This window comes from Temnothorax curvispinosus, unplaced genomic scaffold (genome assembly GCF_003070985.1).
Source record: "Temnothorax curvispinosus isolate PA1 unplaced genomic scaffold, ASM307098v1 QBEX01015383.1, whole genome shotgun sequence".
In the NCBI taxonomy this organism is placed as follows: Eukaryota; Metazoa; Arthropoda; class Insecta; order Hymenoptera; family Formicidae; genus Temnothorax; species Temnothorax curvispinosus.
Genome location: NW_020225163.1, coordinates 169,599 through 195,950, shown reverse-complemented (window position 1 = coordinate 195,950; position 26,352 = coordinate 169,599). Strand labels below are relative to the sequence as shown.

Sequence of the window (26,352 nt, the reverse complement as noted above, 5' to 3'; positions counted from 1 at the left end):
CGCGACGGTATATCGTTTCCACGTGCCATCACGCGAGACGCGTACACCGCCACACCATGTGCACGCCGGTCGATGTTACGTCAGCGCGAAAAGGCCGAATGTGGAACGAATTATAAAAATCTCGTAACACGCGCGCGAAGGTCACGCTCGGCGTACCGCGCGAGATCGTTGCGTGAACGAAAGGAATTATGCACGCACGTAATAGGACACGTATAGATAATGAATTTGTCGATGCTTCTCTTTCTTTCGTTTCCCCTTTTTCCCGTATTCGCCAACCTATTCACAGTCAGCGCGGTGGTGGAACGGGTCCCGATCACTCCGCGTGCTTCGAACAGCGAGTTATCCAGATTGCTCGGGCTCTCAACATTACTCCGAGAATGTCTCGTCGCGTTGCGCGAAAAAAAAGAGAAAAATTCAGGCTGATGTGCGCGCGGAATGGTAACGCTTTCTCGCCTCCTCGTGCGTGGAAAACCAAAGTAATCTCTTCGCGAGAGCAATTTACATTTCCGGACGGTGTTTAATGCCGCGCCGCCGGTTTCTCGACTCTTTCACGCACGATATCGCCGTGAATTAAAAGCGAGGTTACTTAATTTGTTTTTTTTTCCTCGGCGATCACGATCGACGCAGATCTGGCCGGTCCTCAGACACGCCGATACAATGATCGTTTCGCGCCGCGACTCGAATGCTCTCGCGGGACGCGGGTGTATAGAAAAGGGAGAGAAAGAAATGTCGGTGGCCCCGATGCAGTCGGCGCGCGCTTTTTTTCCATCGTAATTCTACGTCCATAATTTACCCTGGCATTGTTACGCCCGTTTCTCTCGTTACCGACGACGCGTGATACTTGGCCGCGTGTGTGCATCTTCGCACGCAATGCGGTCACTCGTATGATTTTTGTCGAGCGCCACACGCATATCCGCGCGGCGGCGGGTCTCTCTCCTCTCTCGACTTTCGGCTCGGAATATACCATCGTGTTACGCACGATGAATATGGTAATGTTACTCGCGGATTGTTACGATTGTTTTTGTCAGAATATCTAATTGTTAGCAAATATATCTCGAGGATGTGTGCATGTTAGATTTTATCCCGAAACGGAAACAGGGTAGCATTGTGCATCTACTAAACATCTCTTATTTCTCAAAGAATAAAGACTTATGTTGGGGCTTTATATTGGAGCTTAATGTATTAATAAACGCATGTAGTTTTTAATTTGACGCGGTATAATATATCTACAAATACATAAAAATCTTACAATATTGTGAAGTAAACCTAATCGAAAATTGAAATAAAGTGTATCTTAACCAGACATTTCGATCTTTGTTGAGATCATCTTCAGTGGTACGTTCAACTTGCGGAGTCAATTATTTGTTAAATTACTCTTATTTGTTAAAACACTTGAGGATTCTCGGCTGAAACTGATGTATCCAGTGAACACAATATCCCAATATTGGGACATAAGACGTCATGGAGACATCTTAATGACGTCTTTAAGATGTTTTATGTCTCAATCTGGGGTATGTTTGGGGACATATTTCTCCATAATGATGGATATTTTGTTTTCTTGGCAAGCAAACGTTCCTTTCTGCTTCTGTTGCGAGACGCAACAGGCAAACCGGGCAAACGTAATTAACCCTTCGTAGTCACACATGGGTCATTTTGACCCGCGCTCAAGTTTGAAGCTAAATATCGGTAAGTGCCTGGCTTAAAATGGGGCTTGGACTGTCATCTACCAAGAGTTTGAAGTATCCTCTATAGGTAGAGACCGTTAGTCATTTGACTAAAGCGTCAGTGTTTATATGACAGCGGTTGCGAAAACATCGTGCACGAATGCGGGTCACATTAACCAGTAGTGTGACTAGCACGTAATTTTAGTTTTAAAAAATCGGATTTTTTTATTGTGCTTAAAACAAGCGTCTGAACCGTAAGTGTGACTGTGGCACCTGCGATGTATTTTTTTCCATTGTTTTTATAATAATAACGGTGTTATTATTATAAAACGATTACACTGACTAAATGACTTTTTTGTCGTTTTATAACGAAAAAACAATAATACTTATATTTTTGTGTACTCAGGATATTCATAACCCTAGAGAGCACTTCTGGGGTAATACGTTACCCCACGCGAAATTCAAATTACGCCCCTGACTTAGGAAGGTTACTTTTCATACCGAGACCCTAACCATAATTCAGTTTAGTCATCCGGCAGTCGACCTCCATCATTCAGCGAATGCGTTAGATCCGTGCAGCAGCTAAAAACCGAAAAAGAAAATCGTTTGGGGTAACGTATTACTCCCTTTGGCCGTTTACGTTCGACATTTACCACAGTAAAGTATATTTCAGATTTTTTGTAAAAATCGGTAACGAAAAATTATACACTTTATAGCACTCTCCGGAAAATTCTACCCCTGTTTCATATATAATTGTTTAAGATTCGGTCAATTATTTCATTTTTGCTGTTCTTGCACAGCAACTGATTAAAACTTTGTAAAGTTTTTGTGGAGTTAATTTTACTGTTTCCATATACTTTTATAACTTTTGACTACCTTTCAAATAAATAATAATCAACAGAATCTGTTTTACTTTCCATTTCTTGCAATTTTTCCCATCCGACAGTTTTTCGTCATTTCCTCTACTTCAGACGTTCAAAGAAATATGTTTTTTTAAGAAACGAAAAAATCGTTTACATGCCCTTGAAGGTTGTCTATTCGTCTTTCAAAATCCGTTGGAATTTTAAAAACCGGTGAATTTTATGAAAAACTACAGCATTATTTATAAAAATAGTCATTTCAGTCCAATTTTTTGTTCTTTTTTTTGTTTTTCGAAATTTTTTAACTGTTTTCTTTTTACTACCGCAAATTGATGACTACTTACTATCGTCTTCCCTATTAAAAAACAAATAAAATTATCTATTAGAAAGTTGTCTAAAACAAATAGAAACATTATACACGCGGTACAAGTTTGGGGTAATTTATTACCCCGTTTGGCCTTTCACGTATGAGAAAATTAAGGGATGCTCTCTAGGGATAATAATAATAAAACACATTATTTTCTGATAAATCCACATTTTTTTCACTCCAAAATCGGGCTTCTTTCTATAGAATAATACCTTTTTTGAAACGCGCACTAGAGGACTATTTTTTTTCTTAAAGTGTCGTATCTTAGGAGTATAACCTGCAAATTTTATTTTAAAAAATTAAAAAGTCATAATTTTTTAAGTGAAAAAGCTACTTTTTTACGCATGTATTCGTTCACGATTTTTTTTCAACATGTTGCCATTTGATCTCACAAAATCGTATAGTTGTTTTATATTCTAGAATGTTCAAGAATTATTGGAACCCAGTCGGACCGATATCATTAAAATGGCAACCATTCAAAATCGACTGGGTCAATATGACCCAGTATGACTAACACGGGATTCTATACAGAAGTGTGACTACGAAGGGTTAAAAAATGCTCGATTTGAAAAACTGAGACTATTTTGCGATCGTGCGTAACAATCACAAAGCCGTGTCTGCGACGTACAATGTATACCTTTTTTTCATAAATAATGGAATAAAAAAAATCGAGATTCTAACTCTAAAATTCTCGTTTTGCATGTAGTCCACGTGCGTCGGCACTACAAGCGCGATTGTTGGTCCATCCGGTTCATCGCGCGGTGCCATGGTACACCGTCCCACGCAGATCTACGCGAATTTTTGTGAAAGTAAAGGACCCGAACGCGAAGAATTCAGCCGGCACACGCGTGACCGGTAAATCACGTTTGGCACACTGACTCGATTTTACGTGGCAACGTGTGAACGATCTCCTGGCAACCCCATGAGGATGACGTTAACGCTCGCGTGTTGCGTTAATGGAGATCATAGAGATCGGCGAGAAAAATGGCAGTGGAAAATAATCGCGACCTGGACGGCTCGTTATTATACACACGCGCGGTATTATTCCTCGCAATCGCTATACGCGCCGTGGGAAGGTGTCTGTCGTGCGAAGAGGATGTGCGCGGCGCTAACGAGTCTCTTTCTCCTTATTGCGAGACATTTCGTCGACTTCCAACCATAACGAAGTGCCAAATTACGCGAAGTATTCTCGCGCCATAGCTCCGCCCATTATCCTGTCTTTTCATATTTTTCCCTCCTAAAATAGATACAATTAAATTCCGTCCCGGCGCATGGTAAATAGTGCGAAAGAGTTTTCTAGAGTTTCCGCGCTAATATCTCACGTGCTAAGTTTTAAATATAATAATTTCGCTTACAAAATCTGTGAGTAAAAAAGGACGTCCTGTGCGCGCCTAAGCAAACCGGGTATCCGCTCGTACACGATGTTAACTAGCGGATTAATTACCGCGCACGCTCAAATGATAATGCCTCGTGGACGTGGAAATCAAATTAGCATATCGCGGAGATAATCATCTCATCGCTATAATCCAGCGATTATATTCTATGGAGACTGAACGTCTAATATCCTGCATCCCGTAACGTTGCCCGCGGGGCATCCCATAACGTTGACCTTCTTTCTCAGCCTTCGCGCGCTTCAAGATACCTATACCTATGTTACGGCTTTCCGATAGCTGACCGCGGCACGATATCGATACACGTTATCTACGATCAACCCGCGATCCACACTATAGGGCATCCTACGAACTGTTCCAGAATCGTCTCCCGTCTCAGACTGGAGAATCGTAATACGAATTCGCTCTTTCGAGCTCTCTTGGTCTCTCGAGGATAGCCGGGAAGTGAATTTTTTTCTCGGAGAGAATTTATTTTGCGGAACGATATCAATATCCTTCCCCGCCCGCGTGCGTATGCATAATTCCCTTCCTTCCTGCGTCACGAAGCGCAATTTACGAGGTACTCCGGAAACTTCTCGCAGGATGCGCACATCAGCATGCACACTCGTCCTTCCGTGCGGAATCGCAGAGTCGAGTCTCCTTCCCTCGCTGATCCTCGGGAGGGGTTGGAAATCTCGTCTCGCGATGACTTCGCGTCTTATCCTTCTTGCTCAAACTCCATTTATTCGCGCACCGAACAAAATTGGCAGCTCTCACGGCGCAGCGATGATGGCATCTCGTTAATCGCTCGGGCCAGATGTACTAAGCCAGATTCACAAGTCTCGGGAGATATTACTTCCGCTTAACTCCCGACGTCCACGCAGCGGCACGTTAATGGAAAAAGACGATGTGAATTAAATTGCCGTGAAAATCCGTGCAAAAACCACGCGACAGTTCCGCTCGCTTTCCTCGCGATCTCGTCCCGTTTATCGCGAGACCACTTTTTCCCAATTAAGCCACGAAGGTGAAACAGACGGAACGGGCGGCTATAGAATGGCCTTGAGCGACGAGATCGATTCGACACGTAGATTAGAGAAGATTAAACTTCCGTTTAGTTCTCTCGCGAGCGTTGCTACTGTTATAACTCTGTTAATTCTATCGTAATAAGATTAGCGTTATAGGAGAATAACTTGCTGCGCCTAAGTATGGCTCGCTGGACCGTCAGCATTACCCCGTCGACAAAACAAGATCAATCTTACAAAAGCTGACAAAGATAAAAGATATATCGCGCAACAATACCGGTTACATCTTACATCTTAATAGAACGAACACAGGATAATGATCGATAATTATGTGTGAAATAGCCAAGGCCGGTCGTTCTTTCGACGATCGAAAGTACCAAGAGGTACTTTCACTCGACTTCCGCTGGTATAACATTGTCGAAAGAGCACATCCGGTGCACCTTCTCGTCTAGTTTTTTAGCCACAAAAGAAGAATCACGAATGAACTTTCGGAATATCGCGAGCTGTCAACGATCGGACAGTCTGCTTCGATAGGTGTGATTGTTCTACGATATCAGATAACGCAGTTTCAGACCTGCAACTTTAGAAGTTTGCGCTCTTAGTTCTCGTGTCCCGAGGCGTAAGTACGGTAAAAGGCCGTGACGCCAACTATCTTGCGGCTGTTCCCCGGGGGCTGAAACTCAAGTCAGAGAGCTGGAAAGTGTGCGATTAGACGGCAACATGAGGACGGATATACTCTCGCCCATATTGAATTTCCTTCACCGTGTAGATCTCCTAGTTTCTGTTTTGTGCAACAGAATTGCGTGCGCCGCGCCGATATTTCTGGCTCGCTCGACCACCTGTATAGCTCGTCGAGCCTCAGGATTGATTCTTCTATACCGAATGTATCGTGTGTACTTTTTCGCTCATAAATGTATATCGCTCAAGAACGACAATAATGTACAGCTATTCAGTTATTATTACAGCGGTAGTCGTTACCATACACCGTGTCGAACCGGTCAGGAACTTCGCTTTAGCTTGGTGAACGGCAGTGCAAAGAGCCTGACCTATTGACTTGGCACTTGAGGACCACCCAGCGATAAAAATGTCGGCTATAGGAATATAAATACTTGACGAGTCGAGTACTTGCAGGCGCGAGAATATTTCAAAGTTTTATGTAAAATATGCATTTTTTCAATTATCTTACTTTATACTTTCGGATTAATCAAATCACGATAGATATCGCAAAATTTAATTGATTGTTTAAGTTCGTGCTAGTTCGTGCAGTTCTAAAAATCGGAAGGTTTAGAATTTTAGAATCTCTCTCTTTTTTCTTCCACGCGTTTCCGCTCGAAATTCCATACGTGCAATGTACTTTCATGTACTCTCTTTCAGCGCGCTTTCGACGACGTCGTTGAACCTCGCGCGCCTCACGTGTCGCTTGAATATTTTACGCTTGGTCCGAAACAATGATGGGAACACGGCCCACGGGATGCTTTAACGCCGCGAGTGCGCTGGCAAGCTCCAGTTACTGGTTCGTCGAAAAAGACGACGAGAAAGGAAGGAGAGACCCAGCGAGCGAGCGAGCGAGCAGGCGGACGGGCGGGCGCGTGCATGAATGGCATTGTGCTACCACGATTCAACTGGGACAGATATTCGAATCTCGTATGTCACGCCGTCTTTCCACCCACGCGCATGTACTCGTACCTACCTTCGCGTCGACATGCGCTTTAATTATCGAATTAGCGATATTATCGCTCGAGAAGCGCGAAAGTCAGAGAAAAACTCATCCGGTAACCTGCACCTCGAATACTGCGACGAGATCGAGTCTGACCTTTAACTTCGACGTGGAATCCCTTCCCTTAGAGACGTGATTATCGAATTGATAATTAAATCCTACTCTCGTTTTTTATTTATTTATTTATTTATAAATAGGATTTATAGAGATCCTTTTAGTACACATAATATAATAATTATATAATATCAACAAATACTAAATAAGATCTATTAAAGACAGTAAAATAATAATTGTTTAAAAATAAAAAAGCTAAGAGATATTTGAAAAAAGTCCATGCAATCGGAGAATTCGTTCGCCAGCATATCCCATTCAGGGGTTTAAATTTACCATAGAAAGTACGATCCAATTCTTCATAAAAAATTAAATTGCAAGAGACCTGACCGGAATATGCAATTTTGCGCGATCCAATAAGTCAGAGCAAGTAATACGCTTATTAATCATTTCTCGAGAGAGTAGGTAACTTTGTCGCTCTCTGTTTTCCACCCTTGTTTCATTTCATCGATATATGGGCGATATCGCAGAAGGCGTGGTGCAACGGGCTAATAAACCGGTATCGAGACACGTAGGCGGAAGAGTTTGTCTAACGAAGCGAACACGACGAAATCAAAAGTCGGAAACGACGTTCTAATGGTTCGACTCGACTCGAGCGGAAGAATTCGCCGCGGAATCCTCCGCAGGTTCCGCGTGGACGACGTGTGCGGGAAACCGCGCGCCGTGATATTTCGACTGGAATATGACCCGGCGACCTCGGAATAGAATCTAAATCTCCCTCGCCGGCTACTTTCTCCTGAGAATATGTTCCGGGCGAAACGTTATTAATCTCTTCATCGGGATGACGGGCGGCGCGGCGCGGGGACGAAGGGAAAAGAGAGGCGAAAAAAATGAGGGCCTATTGTTGCAGTGCGCAGGTGCATCGACTTGACCTTTCGGGCGCATAAGGAAAGTGCAAGCTCCGAAACGTTGCTCGCCAAGTTATCCGGCGCGGCTGTCGGACGCGTTACCTCGCGCGGAACGAGTTTCGCGTATCGATAATGGCTCGCCGAACGCTCTAATTTGGCTGTCCACGGACCGTCCTTTTTCACCGATAGTGCATTCGCCGATCTCGCCGTTCCGAACGTATAATTTAGCCACGTCCGCGCAAACTCGTCGCAAACGACGAAAAGAAAAGAGAAGAAAAATATTAAATACTATTACGCAAGCTTTCCGGCATAAAAATAAGACTTTCACCAGGAGCGGGCGTAATAACGAATCGAAAATCGTTATCGCGGGGGTTCCCAGGAGCTCGCGAACAAGGATCCCGCGGGGGTTTAATCGCGGCGGTGGCGTCGGCGATTGATATTCACTCGCGAGCGTCGGGTCCCCCTTAAACAAGTCACGCCGAGTAATGAAGTCTCGCGAGCGTAACGAAGAGAACGATGAGCTTGTCGATTCGCTTCTGCCGTGACCCCGCGAACTCGCGACGAGGCGCCGGTTTCCGCGTCTACAGAGCGCGAAGAGGGACGAAGCGGTTTCTGGACGTGGTATATACGAAATCGTCCGTCATCGATTTCTCGCGTACCACTTTTCCTGCACGCACATACATATACGCATATGCATATACGGGCTGTATTATGCGTTTCCTTCACCGGCGAGCATCGTACCGCGAGAACGGCTTTGTTACTAATAACTAAGGCTTAAGGGTCAACGGAACACGTCGGAAATTTATCATCGCTCGCTTCTCTTGCATATCGCTCGTGCGATGCTTCGCCGTAACGGTTGGCTCACCACTGATCGTGTCATTAAGTCGCTGTAGCAGCAAAACGTCAAAAGCGAAAGAATAGAATTTCTTTTTTTTGGGGGGGGGGGGGGGACTTGCTGATCGCGATGCGGCAGTAATGGGTGAGTAATGAGGACACTGGGCCGATGTTTTCGGAGATTATTGCAGCGCTAGGTTGAATCTGATTGCGGATTGCGGATTCATTAAACACAATGGAGTCCACGGATTCGCTCGAAAGCGATCAGATAGGATACGAAATGTATAAACGATTTACGAACTGCGATAACGTTGCGGGATTTTTTGATCTGCGTGAAGCATCCGTAAAGCGAATCAGACGTCATCCTCAAATCATTTCTGAAACCTTTTATCGCACTTTTTGAAATGTTTTAAAAGCTCCTGTTCTTTTGACAACCCTTTGTGTAAAATAAATCCAGATGACAGTTCAGAGAAAGCTTATATCACACGCTACAAATGTACATGAATATTCTTACGCTCATTTTTCAATGCGTACGTATAACGTTCGCCGTGGACAGTGAACGTGTCAAGCGATATCGGATAAAGCTTTTACACACGTCGAGAGTTGCCAATCGCTGTATTCGCTATTATGTCCAAGTGGATCAAGGTTTTGTCGACTATTAACGTAACGTAACTAAACGTTGATACACAGGAACGGCGCGGCTTAATCGCTATATTATTCGTCCGGTTGCTCCGGATTAATTAATATTACTGCCTCGACACAATGGAACAACGATGGTGACTGGTCTTAACGAAAAAAAAACTTGCTCGTCATCCTTCAAGCTGTTGTTAACGAACCAAATTTCATAACTCGGCTTTCGTTGTTCCAATCGTTTACGAAAAAAGCGAGCTTACGCGATCTCCGAATTTTCAGCGGGCGATAAGCACGATGACTTTCCTTATTCATCACCCGTCAGATTACCCTGTCTCATCAACCTACAGCCCCCATTTCTTTCGGTGGGAAGATACGCGCGCGCGCGCGCGACGAAAGATCTCTGCAGAAGTGGGACACCTTCTCTTATCGCGCCGGAGCATCCCACGAACGACGGGAACGAGCCAGGTAGAAAGGCAGAAGGGAAAGGATGAGGACTCCAGAGTGAGAGTACCGAAGAAGCACTTAGGGGAGCTAAGTGCTTTCGAGAGAGGGAATGGCGAAAGATTTGATTTATCGCGTTCTCCGTCGGAATAATCAGAGAATGAACGGTTCTTTACGATAGATTTAGTGTTATTCTCCCAAGGGTCAATGCTCCCCCCCCCTTCTGTTTTCGATGGGGCCGAACTTGGTCCAAGCTGATTGCTAGTGTCATCCAGGTGTCATTGCGCTTAGACGCTTATTGGAAATTCAAAACTACTACTGGAAAGTGGCCGGGTAGTGAAGTGAGACCCCTTGGGTACCCCCTCGATTGGAACGGAGATGAGGAGAGACGGGGAGGAGGAGGGGGGCAAAAGTTGAGCCCAGAAGCGTAAGAAAGACAGGGGGAGGGAGACGAGAGCGAGAAAGGAGGGAGCCAGGGAGGTGGATTACCGCTCGGTGGGCACACGTCGTTTCGATCGGGCTAGCTACCACGGATCCACAGAAGACCGGCTGCCTCCGACGGAACCGGATGTGTGTCGGAAAGGGCAACGACGGGTACTGGCAGGTCTCATCACGAGCGAGCCATGAGCGGGCAGAGCGTGGACATGGTCTGGGACCCGCAGACTCAGACCAACTCGTTAGAGGGCTGGGATTATTCTATCGAGCTCGCGTACCTTAAAAGTCTTAAGGGATCCTCCTCCGAAAGTAGTAAGTACGCGCGAACGTAAGAGGAGACGATTGGAATGCGGGTGGAAAAAATACTGTCGATTGACGATACTATCGATAACGTGTGGTGTTGTGGTCAAGAAGATGGTGTTTAGTACGGAAGAAGTGATAACGTTAGGAGAGATGGCAGATTATTGCGATCGTTATCACGTGGTGGATTAAACCTGTCGTGACCGAAGAGGGTGGAAGAGGTATCTCCACTCCACCGAAAGGTCGATTTGATAAAGGCAGCTATATCGTCGGGTCCGTTTTATCGCGCAGATGTGTACGCGTTCAATTGTATCTCTTCAGTTCTGAAATTATTACTGCAATCTGGAAAGGGTTTTGCGGCAGTTTCGCGCCGTGATTGCGTCGCATTAAGAAGTCAACTTCGTCCGTGACCTTCACGGGTCATGTTGCTTCACCACGACATCGAGTACCGCGAAACGGTAGCTCGGCGGTCGTTTGCTCGTCGCGAAGGTCCTTGGCCCTAGCCGGTGTCAGAATGAGGGAGTGCCGCGAGCGTGAACCAGGGCGTTCGCGCTCACTCGGCAGGCAGCAACCTGCAGCCGCCGCTCAGCAGGTTCCACGATTAATTATTATTCGGAGCGAGCCTGAGTCGACATCGATTCCGTCAACGTAGATATTCCTTCGAATTCCCTCGGGTTCACCGACATCGCGATAGCGATCCGGAATCGAAATTATCACTACAGATTCATGCTTCGATCCTCTTTCCTCTGCGCAGATCTCTATCAGAAGTTTAATTCGTTAATTTACTCCAATAGATTAAAAACAAAGAATATGCTCGCGATGAGTAGGATTATTCCTAATCGAGGTAAAAGAAGATGCAAAAATACGTCTTACGTTTTGCGCAGATCTACAGTTGGCGGCGGAGCTCGGCAAGACCCTTCTAGAACGGAATAAGGAGCTGGAGAACATCATCAAGTTGCACCAAGCTACTGTGGAGGAGCAAACACAAGAAATCGAGGTTACTATAAATCTTGCAGTAATTTTTTCGCGAGTAATTCTTACAATTTGAACGATATTAGTATTGCTCACGGCAAACCAATTACCCTGCGGTTCTTCTCTGATAATTTTACTAATAGCTTCCGTATAGCATTTTTGTAATAAACAGCGACAATCGCGGGGCACGGCAAGAAAATTCGAGTCGCGAACGATTTGCGGAATCGCTCAACCTCGAAATTGCACTGTCCGATGAATACGCATGTTATTTGTTCGTTCCGCAGTATATGAAAAAGCAGACTGCCGCCCTGAGGGAGGTGAACAATACGCGGCTGAAAGTCTACGAGCAGCTGGAAGTCAGCGTGCAGGATCTGGAACGTGCGAATCATCATCTGGTGATCGAAAACACGAGCGATAAGAAGCTGATCAAGAGGTAGGCGCGTTATCTTCCTTTGCTTCTTTTTCGAACGCCGTTTCTTCGATTGGCGAAACGTCCTCAAATAGAGAGGAAAAAAAAGGAGAGAAAAATTGGCACTCTCATTCGAAAGAAAGATACCGCTTGATATTCCAGATAAGATTTTGCTACAAGTACCGCGAAAACGTGCCGGCCTAACGAGGTCTGTTATTATATCTTGTTAGCTCCGTATTGTATTGGCTATGTGAACCGTTGTTAGCTCACCTTTCTAAATGCATAATTCATGCACTATCCAATACAATTAAAGTTCATGGAAAGTTATTAAGTATTATTTTCCTATTTAACTCTATCCCAATCTCCCTAATGGAATCTATATACTGCGTGTCCATGAAATTCTATCGGAATTTCGGGTCAATGTGCTTTTCGAACGAATCGAAATTCGGGTTAAACGTCTTGCGTTTTGACTCATCGCGGTTGACCCGAAATTCCGGAGAAATTTCGCGCTGCGCATTTCTCCAAGTGAGGCGACATTTCGAACAGATGTCCGACCGTCGGAGAAATTGCGATACACAAAACGTTCCGCAATAACGAGACTTCTACTGATAATCATATAACGATTTGCGCGCGACCAGCCAATCCATGACTATCGAGAATCTGGAAATAAGATGCGAGGAGCTACAGAAGAAGATTGACGACTTGACCGAACGACTGCGCCAGCATGCCGCAAGTCCGTCTAGAAATAATGTGCAACAGCAGCAGCATCAACAGCAACAACTGCATCAGCAACAGAGTACCGATTGGGAAACTTCGGATACGCAAGGTGGCAGCGAGAAACAAGTATGTATAGTTTGGGGTATAGTTTGAGTATTTTATGTAACATATCACTCCTCGCTCCATCCGAGTCTTCATGAGGAAGAGACTTGATGCTTTTTTCTTGTTTCCAGAGAGCTGCCCCGAGCTCGCCGAAATCCTCCCAAGAGATGACCGAGACGACCGCGGCAAACGACGAAGAGATAACCGAGTTGCTGAAGCAGTTGCAGGATGCTCGCAATCAAAGGGCTAGGGAGCAGAAGAAGGTCTCCGAGCTCAGTCAGCAGCTGACCACTTTGTTACAGGAGAACAGCACATTGGAGGAGCAATTAACGGAGTGGCGTAACAAGGCGCAAGATGTGAAGAGTCTGCAAGAGGAGATTAGCACCTTGGAGGAAGTCAGGTACGAGCGTTCTCATTCATTTTCCTTTCTTGAACGTAAATCGCCTCTAGTTCTTCACATACATAATTAAAAGCTACATTGCGAGAAAAGATCATTGCAACCGTAATGTAAATAAAAGTGAATTAAAAGTTGCACGTTGTTGGACTCATTGACAAGAAATTTTGCACGGTAATATCAGCATGACAATGTTTGTGAAACAAGCAAAATGGTTTTTATAGACGGGGTCAATTGTGCGGGCGTTGTTTGCGCGGCATGGACACGAGGACGCACGACGAACTCTCTATAATGCTGGATCAGGAAGAGTACGATGACATAAGTATGGCTGAGTCGTTAATCAGTGAGAGTCAGCGAGACTCCGAATTGACTGTGCAGGTATTTCCTCTTTTTTTTCTAACATTTGACTCAACTTTACGAACCGCTGGTTTACTAGTAAATCTACAGTTTGCATGAACCGAGTCTCTCTTGTGCTCGAGTCTGTCGCTACAATGCTTCTTTTGATTTTAGTTATGCTCGCCTAGAATAGTAATTATCTTTTATCTGCTTTAGGAAGTGACAAACTTTGCAAAATCCAAGCCAAAGACAGTACGTAAATGGCATAGTTCGTTGTTATGGAGGATATTTGCTTATACGAAAGTACCGTTGTTGTTATTTCATTTTTCCGAAGCGATTGTTTATATTAGAGCCCATTTTATTATTCCGATAATGCTCGCGCCTTTTCAAATACCGTTGTTCATTTTCCGCAAAATGTCTCTGGTTGTTCTTAAGCTTTGGTTGTTCAAACAAAGTTCTGAAAAATCAAAGATTCTTTAATCAAAGATTTTTTTTATCTTGACTTTCGAAAATGATTTTTAATACACAATTAACTCTTTGATATTATATATAATTAATACTAACATTCGATTATACTTTCAATTTGTACGATTATACCTTAAAATAACGTGCAAATTTAGATAATATATTAATAACATATGCGTGTTATTCTTATTTTATCTAATTTTATCTTATTAAAAAGTCAACTTCTATTAAAGAAAATTAATTATCTATTGGAGCGTAAAGTGTCTTTCTAATGAATATTAAGACATTTATGATGTCTAAAATACTGCGTCAAATTGACTACTTAATTCCCAAAGATTATTAAGACTGTGTCCATTTCTCGGCAACATTAAGAATCTAGGATAAGTAAACATTTGTGCTTGCTGTTGTTCTAAGCATGATAATTCTTGTTATTGGAATTGCTGCGTCTAGTCCAATTATTTTAACTGATAATTTTGTACAATGTATATATAAGTGCCAGATTTATAAGATATCTTAAATAAAACACATTTTCTCATGGAACTTTTTGCAATCTTTAATATCCTATAAATCTGGCAGGTCCTTTGCCCTTCTGCTTCCAGTTATCCTCCATTTCTGCACAACGTCCCGTATAATTACTACATCTAACGTAAATTGAAATGAAGAAATAAGTAAAAGTTGCGTATAATGTTTTATACTAACATAAAAATTATACGTGACCTTATTATGAGATTTTAGATTTGGTGTAGTAACATTTTAACGCTGATCGCTTTTCTCGTACATATAATTCTTGCAATTAAATATTCATATTAATTGTAAATGAATTTCGTCGTATACCCATTTTCGTAATTTCAACTGCACACACGTTAATTGCCTGCACACAGGATATAGGCAGCAAGAATGAAGGTACCGACGAACTGGACAGCGCGAATCCTTATCGAGTCTTGGTAGAGAAGTATCAGGCCTTGTTGGAGGTGCAGAGACATTGTCAGCCCCGTCGTAAGGACACCACACCCGCGACGTGTATGTCGTTGCAGGAGGAGCTGGAGATGTCCGGGGAGTTTAACAATTTTTATCCTGCTGCTTCCGAGGTCGAGACTGCCACGGCTCCGGAATCAACCAAAACCGCCTTGCGAATCAAACCTGAGAACGCCGGGAAAAAACCTTTCTCGGCCACTCCCACTGATTTCTCCGAAGCCGAAACGTCGTCTTCAGGCTTTTCGGACGAGACCAGCAACAAGGCGACGCAAACGGACGACAGACCGTCGGGTTCATTCCTATGCTCCATCGCCGACGGTGAGGACTGCAAGTTTAGCATTTACGACGACAACAGTCCATTTGAAAGCAGGTTCCGCAAGACGCCTGAGTACCGACAGCTCTTCAGTGAGATCTTTAGCGTTCTGAAACGGGCGGCCGAAGCAAAGGACGAGGGCGAGAAGCTACCGTTGCTGGACGATCCCGCCCCATCGCAGACGAAATACGACGCGTCGTTACAAGAAGATTTGCAGAGCGAAGCGACGGACGACAATCAAAGCGTCATGTCCTCCATGGTATCGTCAGTGGTCTCGGAACCGGTCTTCAGGGTGCAGTCTGCTAGCCCGGCCAATCTAAAGGACAGCCAGCAATCCGGCAAGTCCAGCAACACCGCCGTGAATCAGCAACCCGGAAAGGATGCAAGCTGCAGAATGGATTACGTGTCTCTTAATTTGCGCGTCCGCAAGAAGTCCGCGGCGAAGAAGAACTTCGCTAAGAAGGCGGCGCAGTGCAACGACCGATCAACCACGCCGGACATCATTCCCACGACGAATCCGAAACTCGTACCAGCCAAACCTAACGGCGGGGGCCGAAGGAGATTCAGACCGTTCAACCCTGCCGAGCACGAGCACTCCGGTGCATGGAACGGTCAGCACAATGTATATCCAAATCGGTCGAGAGATAACAAGAAGTTATACGGCCTGACGCGTGGCCCAGCCGAGCAGCAGCAGCAACAACAACAACAACAGCAGCAGCAGCAGCATAACAATTTCGAGTATAAGGATTTCAAACCCAGCACCGCGTCGGAGGAGGTGGCTCGGCTGAAGCGATTGGAGATGTCTTATGCAGAGGTTCTTCGCACGCCTAACAACAAATCCAGAGTCAACAATCATCATCATCATCATCATCATTATCGTAGGAATTAAACGGGACGAATGGATGGGTGAAGCGAAGCACGTACAAGATGTAGAGTTTTATATTTGAATTTTAATTGTATCCTGACTAGAATAGAGAGATCTCACGCGCTAATTTGCATCATTCATCCTGCGATGAGACCCAGTATTGTTTTGTACTTTCTTGTAAATATTCGACGACGTGGATATAGGTGTAGCGGCATGATTCTAGGCACTAATTAACACGTCCGCGTTAGCTTTAAGTTTGAACATTTCGTATCTTACTGTATATCCCTTTCCTTCCACGCGGTGAACATACAACAGCGAGTATTGACTCCCCTGTGGTACCGTCGTTAGTCGTTACGGAGAGGAGAACAATTTCTTCATGTGCCATTTACTCTCCGTGTCAAAATACCAACTTCCGACTCTAAAATTCGCACTGCTCTTCGATAACGTATATTTTCTCCTCGGGGAAGTGACTCTTAGTGCATGTCAGCAGCAGCATGCGTGGTGTGTTAGCTTTTGTATTTTATAGGTATAAATATTGTGATGTACGTATAAATAAATAAATTCTTTATCGTATTAAGTCGCTCTTCCCTCTTTCGCGCTCTCTCGTAATTATTATATGAGAGTAAAACCGATCCTCAATGAGCCAATTAATATATCCACTACTTGCTCTTGCGTAAGTTTTGTCATAAGAGTGTGAAACTTGTCCAACATATAGACATACACAGAATATAATCTTTGAAATTTAAAAATATAAAGGTCACATATATAAAAGCTGAACAAGTTATATTTACGGTACGTATGCGCAAACGGTCATTACAACTATCACTGAAATATCTATAATCTATATCATATCTTAAAAAGAATATCAAGGTTGCTGGGTGGGTATCATTTTATTCGGACATATTGAATGTACAAGAAGCAACTTACATCTGATATTTTACGCGGTTTCGCGAGCATATTATTTTAATGTAAGTTTCTCTCTATATTTTAACACCAGAACGCCTGAATTCTTTCTATTATCTTCAATATCGAAGGATAGCTTGCGACCTCTAATATTTCAGACTCATATAACTTATTACACTTAAAGAATATAAGATGTAAAGAACAATAATGCTGTGTGTAACTAAAAAGCGCATAAAATATAAGAGGAGACGTTTATCTCTAAAAATAATGAAAATAATTCACAAACGTTCCAGTGTTATTGTCCGTACAAACGGTATATAAACTAAAGATAATGAGTGATATAAGTTTATTAATACAATTACACCTGGGAATTGGAGTTGCGCATATTGTATGCGCGTTCTGTGTTTTGTCATTTCTCCGTTCACCTTCCTAAGAATAATCTGCATAATGTCCGTTACACATACATACAAGACATTTCTTTTCTTCATATTGATTTATATCAAAATGGGTACGTTCGATTAAGAATCGTCGAATAATGCGCGATGCACCGCTCCTAAACTTGGTTGTACATAACTCGAGCTGATACTACGTCTCGACCTGTAGAAAAGAAATTGCGTCGTAAAAAAAAGGAGCACATCGGCTGCCTACAAACGACGATATTTCAAGACAACTATTTTAAGACTCTGAATTAGTTTCAGCCATAGTAGAATGACGTTAGATGTGAGAAATTCCACATAATGATTTCATGTGACACTGATACAAATAAATGAATTTATGCTGCTTTTGACTTTCATGTACCATCACACAATTTAGCATATAAAATAAGTTCATAAAATATGCCATAAATGTATGCCTGATACATATGGTAATAGACAATTTTTACTACTTACTCCGTGAGAGATCGGACGGCTGGCCCAGTTGGATTATTTTTTGGTCGTGGATTAACGAGAAGACATTTCATTGGATGGCCGTCTAATTGTCGATTATGATAAGTTTCAACTGCTTTAGTCGCATCCTTCAGTGTTTTATAAATTACTTCCGCTGTACCTGGACGTACTAGTCTCGATACGAGCAGTTCTCCAACATCTTCGAATAATTCCTACAGGATGCAAAAATATATATATAATTTTTTATCAACAGTTTACAGCGAGAACTTTCAGAAATAAATTTTCTTTATCTTACTGCACCTTGATATCTTCTTGTGTGACATTGGCTTGCAAATTGGATACCACAATTCGATAGCCGTTTGATTGCACCGACGAACTGGAACTTGCTTTCGGCCGCGACAAAACGCCCATTGTTCTTGTCTTATTCGGGGAAGAGGAATCAAGACGTGATTTAACTCCTACTTCTCGAAGATTTCTGGAATCGTAGTACTTGGAATCTGCTGTTTCTTCTGCTACAATTGTCCTATAATCAAAATTATAAAAAGTCCGTTGACATTGATCAGTTAATGTTTTAATATTCTGTAAATATATATTTACCTCGACTTTGTGCCGAAACTCCAGTCTTCTTTATAAGGAGGTGAAACAGTCTTTGACTACAATACAGAAAAAGTTATACAAATTAAACTGATCAAATTATACAAATTTCGCATAAAAGGTAACGAAATTATTTACCATCGCAGAGCGCGCAACCAGTTTGTAATCTCTTTGCCTTTCTCGTTCCTTCTCTATCTCAGATTTTCGAGCTTGAATCCTAGTTACATTAGTATTTCTGGACTTTACCCAGGTGTAAGGAGAAATCGGATTAATGCTGAATACAGGAGGTGGAGGTGGGGGTGTTGGGGCGTACTCGTTACTCACAGTCCTCCTCAATGAAGGCGACTCCGTCAAATAATCTAAATGAATAAGCTAACATGAGTACTTTCTTTAACAAATACTATTACAATGATTGCCAATAAGACATTTTGAAATATACTTTACTAGAAATATATATAATCAAGGATTTTTTTATGTCAAATCGAATCGAATCGAATTTTATTTTTTACGAATTCAAGTCAAATCGACAAAATTTTATCTGAATCAAAACGAATCGAATAAAATCAAATCAAATTAAAAATATAATTTTTGATTAACAATATAATTATTATTAGATTGAATTTTAACACGTAGATAATAAGAGAACATTTTGATGTGGAAAAATAATATTGATAAATTTTTTTTAAGGCAAAAAACATTTAAATATTTAGATAACATAAAACTAATAAAATGTACTTTATTTAATATCGCAGTAACTGAAACAATTAGATAAAAAAATCCTAAATTATTAAAGTATTCTAATGTAGTATTGAACATTATTCAATTATAACATGGTGTTTCCTAAGTGAGTATAAAAAATTGAAGGGAATATTCCGTGGATTATTTTAGGAAGAAAAGGTCCTATAAACATATGTCTTAAACTGCTTTGTTTTCAAAATACAGAGTGTCGAAGATGCACACTAGTGGATCTAAAAATGTTTTATTGGTACTGGAAAATGGTTCTTAATACCACATGTACGCATATCAAATTTAAGTAAAATATCTTCAAACGTTTTCCAAATTTTCATATTTTTTTCACAACTTTGACACCCTGTATTTTGAAAACGGAACAGTTTAGGGCATATGTTTATAAAATCTTTTTTTCCTAAATTAAGCCACGGAATATCCTCTTCAATTTTTTGTACTTAGGAAACATCCTGTATACATAGAATATATATACAAGGTGACCCATTTTAAGTAAAGCATTTTAACTCATCTCTTTTGTAACTCATTATAGACAAAAATGCTTCAGACAAAAATTGTTTGGCTCGAAGGGGGACACATGATTTTATGTCATCATTTTCAAGAAATTTCAAAGGCAACTAATTTCTTAAATGGAACTTGAGTTTTTCCTTGAGATAAAGGTTGTAGATCCCGTCGAGACGTTTTCAAAACTATAATAAAGCTCTCTTGTTAAGAATTTCCTGAGATATTTTAAATTTTGTAATAATATTTTTAATATAAAAAATAAAATATTTCGTAAAGTATATTCACTTTGCGATGACTTTACCTTGATTCATTTTTATACATAAGAATAATGAAAGGAATCGAATAATATTAATTTTTACACTTGCAATTTAGCAAAATTGAATGCGTCTACAAAATGCAATCAAATTTTAAAAATATTTTTTTTTACGATTGATTCTTTTCATTATTCTACGTATAAAAGTATCAAGATAAAGTCATCAAAAAGTGAACATTTTTTACGAAATATTTCATTTTATATTAAAAATATTATGACAAAATTTAAAATATCTCAGGAAATTCTTAAAGAAAGAGAGCTTTATTAAAGTGTTTTGAAAACATCTCAACAAGATCTACAACTTTTATCTAAAAAAAAAAAAATCAAGTTTTATTTAAGATATTAGTCGCCTTTTAAATTTCTTGAAAACGTTCTACGATCATGGCTCACATTGGAATCATGTATCCCCCTTCAAGCCAAACAACTTCTGTTTGAAGCATTTTTGTCTATGATGTTACAAAAAAGATATCAAAATGCATTATTTAAAATAAGACACCTTGTATGTAGTTTACTTTATTAATAGCTTAATATTTTTTTACGCATATTCAAACTTTTACTTATAATTTAACAGGGTCACAGGACATATCAAAAATTAGAAATAAACTTTTTGACTGCTACTTAATTGCTCAGTGAGCGGTTGTAATACTAAATGCACTCACTGAATGCACCTAATATGACCACACTGTTTTGCTTATTAACGGGAAATCTGACTTTATAAAATTGACAATATATATTATTTGTATTCGAATCATGTATATTCAAAAATTTCGAATAGTTCATATTTGAATCACAGAAATTTGAATTCCAATAAATACATCAATGTCTCTACCCTCACGTACCATCAGTATAATCCATACTCATATCTCCTAAGTAATGAGGCTCAGAGAAAGACGGTCTATATCCCACCGCTCTCGTGGGAGGCGGTATATAATTGTTTGGAATATTTGGTGGTAAGACATGCTGCATCAAATGTGGCACTTTGTTCGTCGACAATGATAGTCTACCGTTTCGGCCAGTCTTGCGTGAAATTCCTGAAAGGGCGTCTATTTTCTTGTAATGAGACGCACGAATCTTGTCTAATTTGAGTCGCGCATCGCTCTGCTTTGCTATCTCGGCGAGCTTGTCCCTGGCATCAGTGAGCTTCTCCCGATTCTTCTGTATTATTTTAAACCGCGCATCCGTGATTATCTGCGAGCCACGTCCTCTCACGGAACCGTTTGCTCGTGCTCCTCTGCTGATGCCTCTGCGTATCCTGTACAATCGTACAACATAAATTTTCTGATTTTTGTTTGATTTATAAATACTAAAGGAAAAACTATTGCGAGAAGACTAGTAAACGCGTTTTGTTACATAGCATCTAGAAATCGCGGAATATGTTTCCGTCAGAGACAAGCCGTGCAGACATAATACTGTGCAGTCACTAGAGATGTACAATTAGCAAGTTTTATTCCGGAGCTATTCAGTTGGAGTAAACTAGCGCTGCAAATACACCCGCGCACGCTAGTTTACTCCAACTTCGCGGCGACGAGATTATCGTAAACGAAGTGATCTGAACGAGAACTCCAAAGAGGATTTTCGCACACAGACTTCTGTCAATAAAGGAAAGCGCGATCGCGTCAAGGTTATAAACGTATAACGCGAGCGTAAAGTTATCGTGAGAATTCCGTTGCAATTAGCAATTTGCTGAATTTGCCTTACCCTCCTCTGCCTCTCATTCCCAACGATTTCGACTTTTTAATTATATCATCTAGGCTTAGGCCCATATCAGCCATAACTAGACAATTCCAGTACGCGAAGCACGGGCACTGAAAACCAGTCAGTGCAGTCAGTCAAAAACCGAATTTGAAGAACTGCAATTTCAGATTTACGTCTAGCGACACTTTGCCGGAAACGCTATTGGATGCGGATTGGTCGATTCTGTATTTTGAGACGAGGTGAAAATTACAAAAGTGAACAGATTTACTAGATTTCGACAAATGAAATTGTAGATTTCCTAGTGAACTTCCTCACTTTTATAATTTTCACCTTGTCCCAAGATACAGAATCGACCCCCTAGAGACTTTTCAGAAACGTTCCGCTCACAAAACGTTGCGACGTTCGAGGAATATGAATCGGTTTGTTCGCGTCGCATACTCCAATATACACCAGAGACTATAGAGATATAAGAATAGAGTGCGCGAGTCATATGCTAGCAAAGAGGCTACGATATAGGAATAGAAAAAGAACGCTGCATATAGGCCCTTTCTGTCTTTGTCTACACGCGCATGCGAAACAAAGACAGAAGGGGCCCATGCGCAGCTTTCTCTTTCTATTCTGCGCAGGTTTCTCTTTTTATTCCTCTATCGATTTTTCAGCTCGCTCGCGCACTCTATTCTTATATCTCTATAAGAGACACTTGGATTACGGATAAAAGGTAGCGATTGGATGATGATGAGTTTTTGGATGACAGGACGATTGGATGACAGATGAGTTTTTGGAGTGCGTTGGAGTGAGTAGGAGCATGGTGGTACACACGGGTGTACTCCCTTCTCCTTCTAACTCGCTAAGATAGAAAAAGAAGGGAGTATACTCGTGTGCACTCGGGTGACGTTTCCGAACGCCGCTTTATGCCCGTATCAGACTACGGATTGGGATTGAGACTGGATTGAAATTTGACCAATCAGAGCAAAGTTTACTAAACTTGAGATCAGTTTTCTCTGTGCTACTTTTCTGTAAAGCCCGATGTCCACGATGCAAGAACTGTGTCCAAGTTTCGATTTAAGCCAATCAACTTGCAGCTCTTACAGAAAAGTAGCAGTTTCATTGGCTTAAACCGAAACTTGGACACAGTTCTTGCATCGTGGACACCGGGCCTAAAGCCTTGTGTCCACGATGCTAGAACTGCGTCCGAGTTTTGGTTTAAGCCAATCAACTTGCAGCTCTTACAGAAAAGTAGCAGTTTCATTGGTTTAAACCAAAACTTGGACACAGTTCTTGCATCGTGGACACCGGGCTTAAGCCTTGTGTACACGATACTAAAAATCGGTCCGAGTTTCGGTTTAAGCCAATGAAACTGCTGCTTTTCTGTAAGAGCTGCAAGTTGATTGGCTTAAACCGAAACTTGGACTGATTTCTAGTATCGTGTATGTACACAAGGCTTTAAACGCGTAGTGCGATTTCGAGCCCGACTGCTTGAGCACACCAGGGAGTCGATTGTGTTTGTACATATCTTGAAATGAGGTAAAAATTACAAAAGTGAGGAAATTCACTAGCGTATCTACGATTTCATTTATGGAAATCTAGTAAAATCTGTTTACTTTTGTAATTTTCACCTCGTTTCAAGATACACAATCGACTCCCAGCATTTTTTCCCCTCCACTTACGTATGTACATACATACACAGAGCGCTCCGTCTCTATCCGTGTGACGACAGCAGACGAGCAGACAGCTCCATGATGTAAATATAAAGGTGTATCATTGCGCATGATGACATCACGTGTAGTGACGTAACGTGCATTGAGCCAATAAGAAATGACCAGGAATGCAACCTCGAAATTCGAATACTCAATTAATCGTACATTAATAAAATATATTTATTTAAACTTAAAGTCTGTAATAAAATAATAATACTACAAATAATAATAAACTCATTTATTTCAATAATGTTTATTCATAATTTTTGCTTTTTATTACTCATTTTATACATTTTTTTATTAATTTTTTTTTCTGATTATTTAACACAATTTCTTTATTTATGTTTCGCAATCTGATATATGAAAAAAAAAGAAAAAAAAAGAAAATATATATAATTATAAAGACAGAGAATGAGACAGAGCTTATACTGACAGACAATATAAGCATGCAGCATCGTCTGACAGAGAAGCTTTTGATTCTTAAGGCCGCCGTAAAATCGAAAATATAAGAAACAGGGAACATATATTAGTAATTAGAAAGAAGGAATGATCAATAAGCAACAGATCAACGCAAAATAAAATATAAAATATATAAACGATAGATTTCATAGCCTGTACATACTACGTAACCTAAACTGGAAAATTGAAAAAAAAAGTTACTTTCAACAGTCAAAAAATATAATCCTTATTCCTTATCTCTAATATCTGTTCCCTATTCCTTATGTTTTTGATTGTGCGGCGGCCTTTATTGTGTTGTCTTTATAAAAATTATACTTACACTATGTTTTAAACGTTTTGCTCTTCCTTTACGCGTGTTTATTACTCGTCTTCTTTATGACAGTAGCCATATTGGATTTGAACATTTCTGGTCATTTCTCATTGGCTATTATTTAGGACGACTGCGCATCCACTGGACTGGTACAGTCGTTCACGGAAAGGTTGCAACACTTTTTTTTTGATGATTTTTAGAACGCGCAGAAATTTTGAGATCGCGATCCACCATCTCTGTATACACGTAGTGAACGGTTATGATAGCTGTCAAAGTGAACTATACGAAGGCTGCATTCGGAGAGCGTGCTATTAGCGCTATTGTATCATTCTATCTTTATCGCTTATTAAATGTAAAACAAGGATAGAATAAGCAAATAGCGCTAATAGCGCGCTCCCCGAATGCAGCCAAGGTGGAGGTTCACGAAATGTATCTTGTGCGGCGCGGAAAATCTTAAGATATCAACTGAATACTGTAATATCGGGGTTAGTATAAAAGAATAAGCTAAATAGACAATTTTATTTTATAAATTAATTTTTATTTTCAAGATGTGTGTAACATTAAAAATTAATGTAATATAACCTATTAATATAATTATTTATAATAATTATATTAATATTATTTATAATAATTATATTAATATATTGTGTTATATGTTATATTAATTTTAATTACATACTTAATTACGTAATTAATAACATTAAAATTAATTAATAACATATTAATTTTAATACATAATATTAATACATAATTAATATAACAGTAAAATTAACCGGTGTCTGGTAGTTCGGCAAGCAGAGGACATCAGTCGATCAAAGAAGCTGCCGTGGAAGACGTGGATGCTGAGACCGCGAAGCCACATCACCGCTTCAAAGCCAATTCTTCTCGTCAAATAACGATGAAGTAATCTTTCTAAAAAATTACAATTATAAAAATTAATTGCAAATTCAGTTTTAGTATAAAATAATCATAGTATTATAATTATATTAAGTTGAGAAGATAGATTTACTTACATAAAATTGCCAGATCGCTGATTACTATTGACTGTTCAGTAAGAACAGATCAATCGCAATCTGTTGTCCGCTGCAATCCAGAGTGAATCTCTTGTAGAAATTCGTTGTGGGATTAAGATGTGCACGTCTTTGTTCACTCTAGTACTGGGATCTTCTCTCGGCTGCAGGGCTTCTGGACCGACATTAGGCAGGCATGTTTGGAAAACGGCGATACGTCCTCGGGTGCTGGAGAGGAGTTTGTGAGCAGCTTAAAAACCGGCACCAACCCGGGCGTTGTTATTATCAAAAGTGCCACAGAACTTGATGGGCAGCTAGGCGAGAAGGTCACGGAATCGGCAGGCCCAAAGATATTTCGGATGACTTTTGCCTTGTGCCATGTTCATTCAAGATTTTCATTCCTTCATTTGTTCATTCATTAACGAGAGTTGTTCACGTTACAATCATTCAATGTCAAACATATTATTCATTTATTCATACATTATCTTGGTGAAAAAACTTTTCATATTTTCTCAGAAATTTTACAAGAATTGGGACTTGTAAAAAATTCTAAAAAAGTATATGATATTTCTCAGATACTTTCAGAAATAATTGAAGATTTTTAGAATATTTCAATATCCGTATATATGAAAATTTCTGACAAATTGCACAGATTTTCTCATATTTATTCAGATTTCTGCAAGGATATATTAGCAAAAAATTTTTTTTCTTATTTTGTCTGAGTTGTTTAATTGGTATAAAAAATCTGAAAATTTCTGAGTATTCTACAAAAAATCTAAAAATTTTTATAGAAATTCTGATTATAATGTGAAAAATTCTGATATTTTTTTACCAGGGCATCCATGGAAGGTCACATAGTATTAATACCGTGTGACACTTCCATATGATTCTCTATTACTACATTTAATCTTTGGGGCATAGATGCAACTTTTTGGAATAACTCGTGCTTTGCGCGGAAATCTTCCCATACGATGACATGTTGCGCCAATGCCTCGCGTCTACGTGGAAATTGAAGTTTTCATATTTTCTGAGTAGGTTGTTCCTCTTGTTTTCCATAATGTTACACGCCCAGATTCATCCATCGAA

At 40.7% G+C, this 26,352-nt stretch overlaps 2 protein-coding genes across 6 annotated transcripts in view; one reads left to right on the top strand and one right to left on the bottom strand.

Annotated features, from left to right (window-relative positions):
* The window catches only part of LOC112465614 (cerebellar degeneration-related protein 2), a 32,073-nt gene extending 14,240 nt beyond the window's left edge, over positions 1-17,833 (top strand). For 2 of the 4 annotated variants that reach the window (XM_025033242.1, XM_025033241.1), the window contains exons 2-8: positions 11,487-11,599; positions 11,859-12,007; positions 12,622-12,826; positions 12,934-13,202; positions 13,421-13,574; positions 13,749-13,784; positions 14,879-17,833. In XM_025033242.1, the coding sequence (XP_024889010.1) occupies positions 11,487-11,599; positions 11,859-12,007; positions 12,622-12,826; positions 12,934-13,202; positions 13,421-13,574; positions 13,749-13,784; positions 14,879-16,174 (2,222 nt within the window). In that variant the 3' untranslated portion in view covers positions 16,175-17,833. Of the gene's footprint in view, positions 1-10,432; positions 10,615-11,486; positions 11,600-11,858; positions 12,008-12,621; positions 12,827-12,933; positions 13,203-13,420; positions 13,575-13,748; positions 13,785-14,878 lie in introns of those variants that run through there. The other 2 variants (XM_025033239.1, XM_025033240.1) reach the window with 2 other exon arrangements.
* Positions 17,022-22,105, bottom strand: LOC112465616 (polymerase delta-interacting protein 3-like). 2 transcript variants are annotated; one of them, XM_025033243.1, is made up of 7 exons: positions 21,794-22,105; positions 20,935-21,347; positions 18,673-18,893; positions 18,538-18,593; positions 18,241-18,463; positions 17,944-18,152; positions 17,022-17,650 (listed from the first exon to the last, which is right to left on the bottom strand). In XM_025033243.1, the coding sequence occupies exons 1-7, from the start codon at positions 21,865-21,867 to the stop codon at positions 17,572-17,574; spliced, it is 1,275 nt and encodes a 424-aa protein (XP_024889011.1). In that variant the 5' UTR covers positions 21,868-22,105; the 3' UTR covers positions 17,022-17,571. The 2 variants fall into 2 exon arrangements, with proteins under 2 accessions (XP_024889011.1, XP_024889013.1); XM_025033245.1 differs by lacking the exon at positions 21,794-22,105 and adding an exon at positions 21,446-21,464.
* Between the last annotated feature and the right edge of the window lie 4,247 nt (positions 22,106-26,352).

Bases quoted from the DNA above. Each gene is read 5' to 3' on its own strand.
- LOC112465616 (XM_025033243.1), bottom strand. From the start codon at position 21,867: ATGGCTGATATGGGCCTAAGCCTAGATGATATAATTAAAAAGTCGAAA. The intron at 21,348-21,793 runs GTAAGGCAAATT...ACGATTGTACAG, and splicing joins GGAATGAGAGGCAGAGGAGG to GATACGCAGAGGCATCAGCA. The intron at 17,651-17,943 runs GTAAGTAGTAAA...TCTTTTCTACAG, and splicing joins GCCGTCCGATCTCTCACGGA to GTCGAGACGTAGTATCAGCT.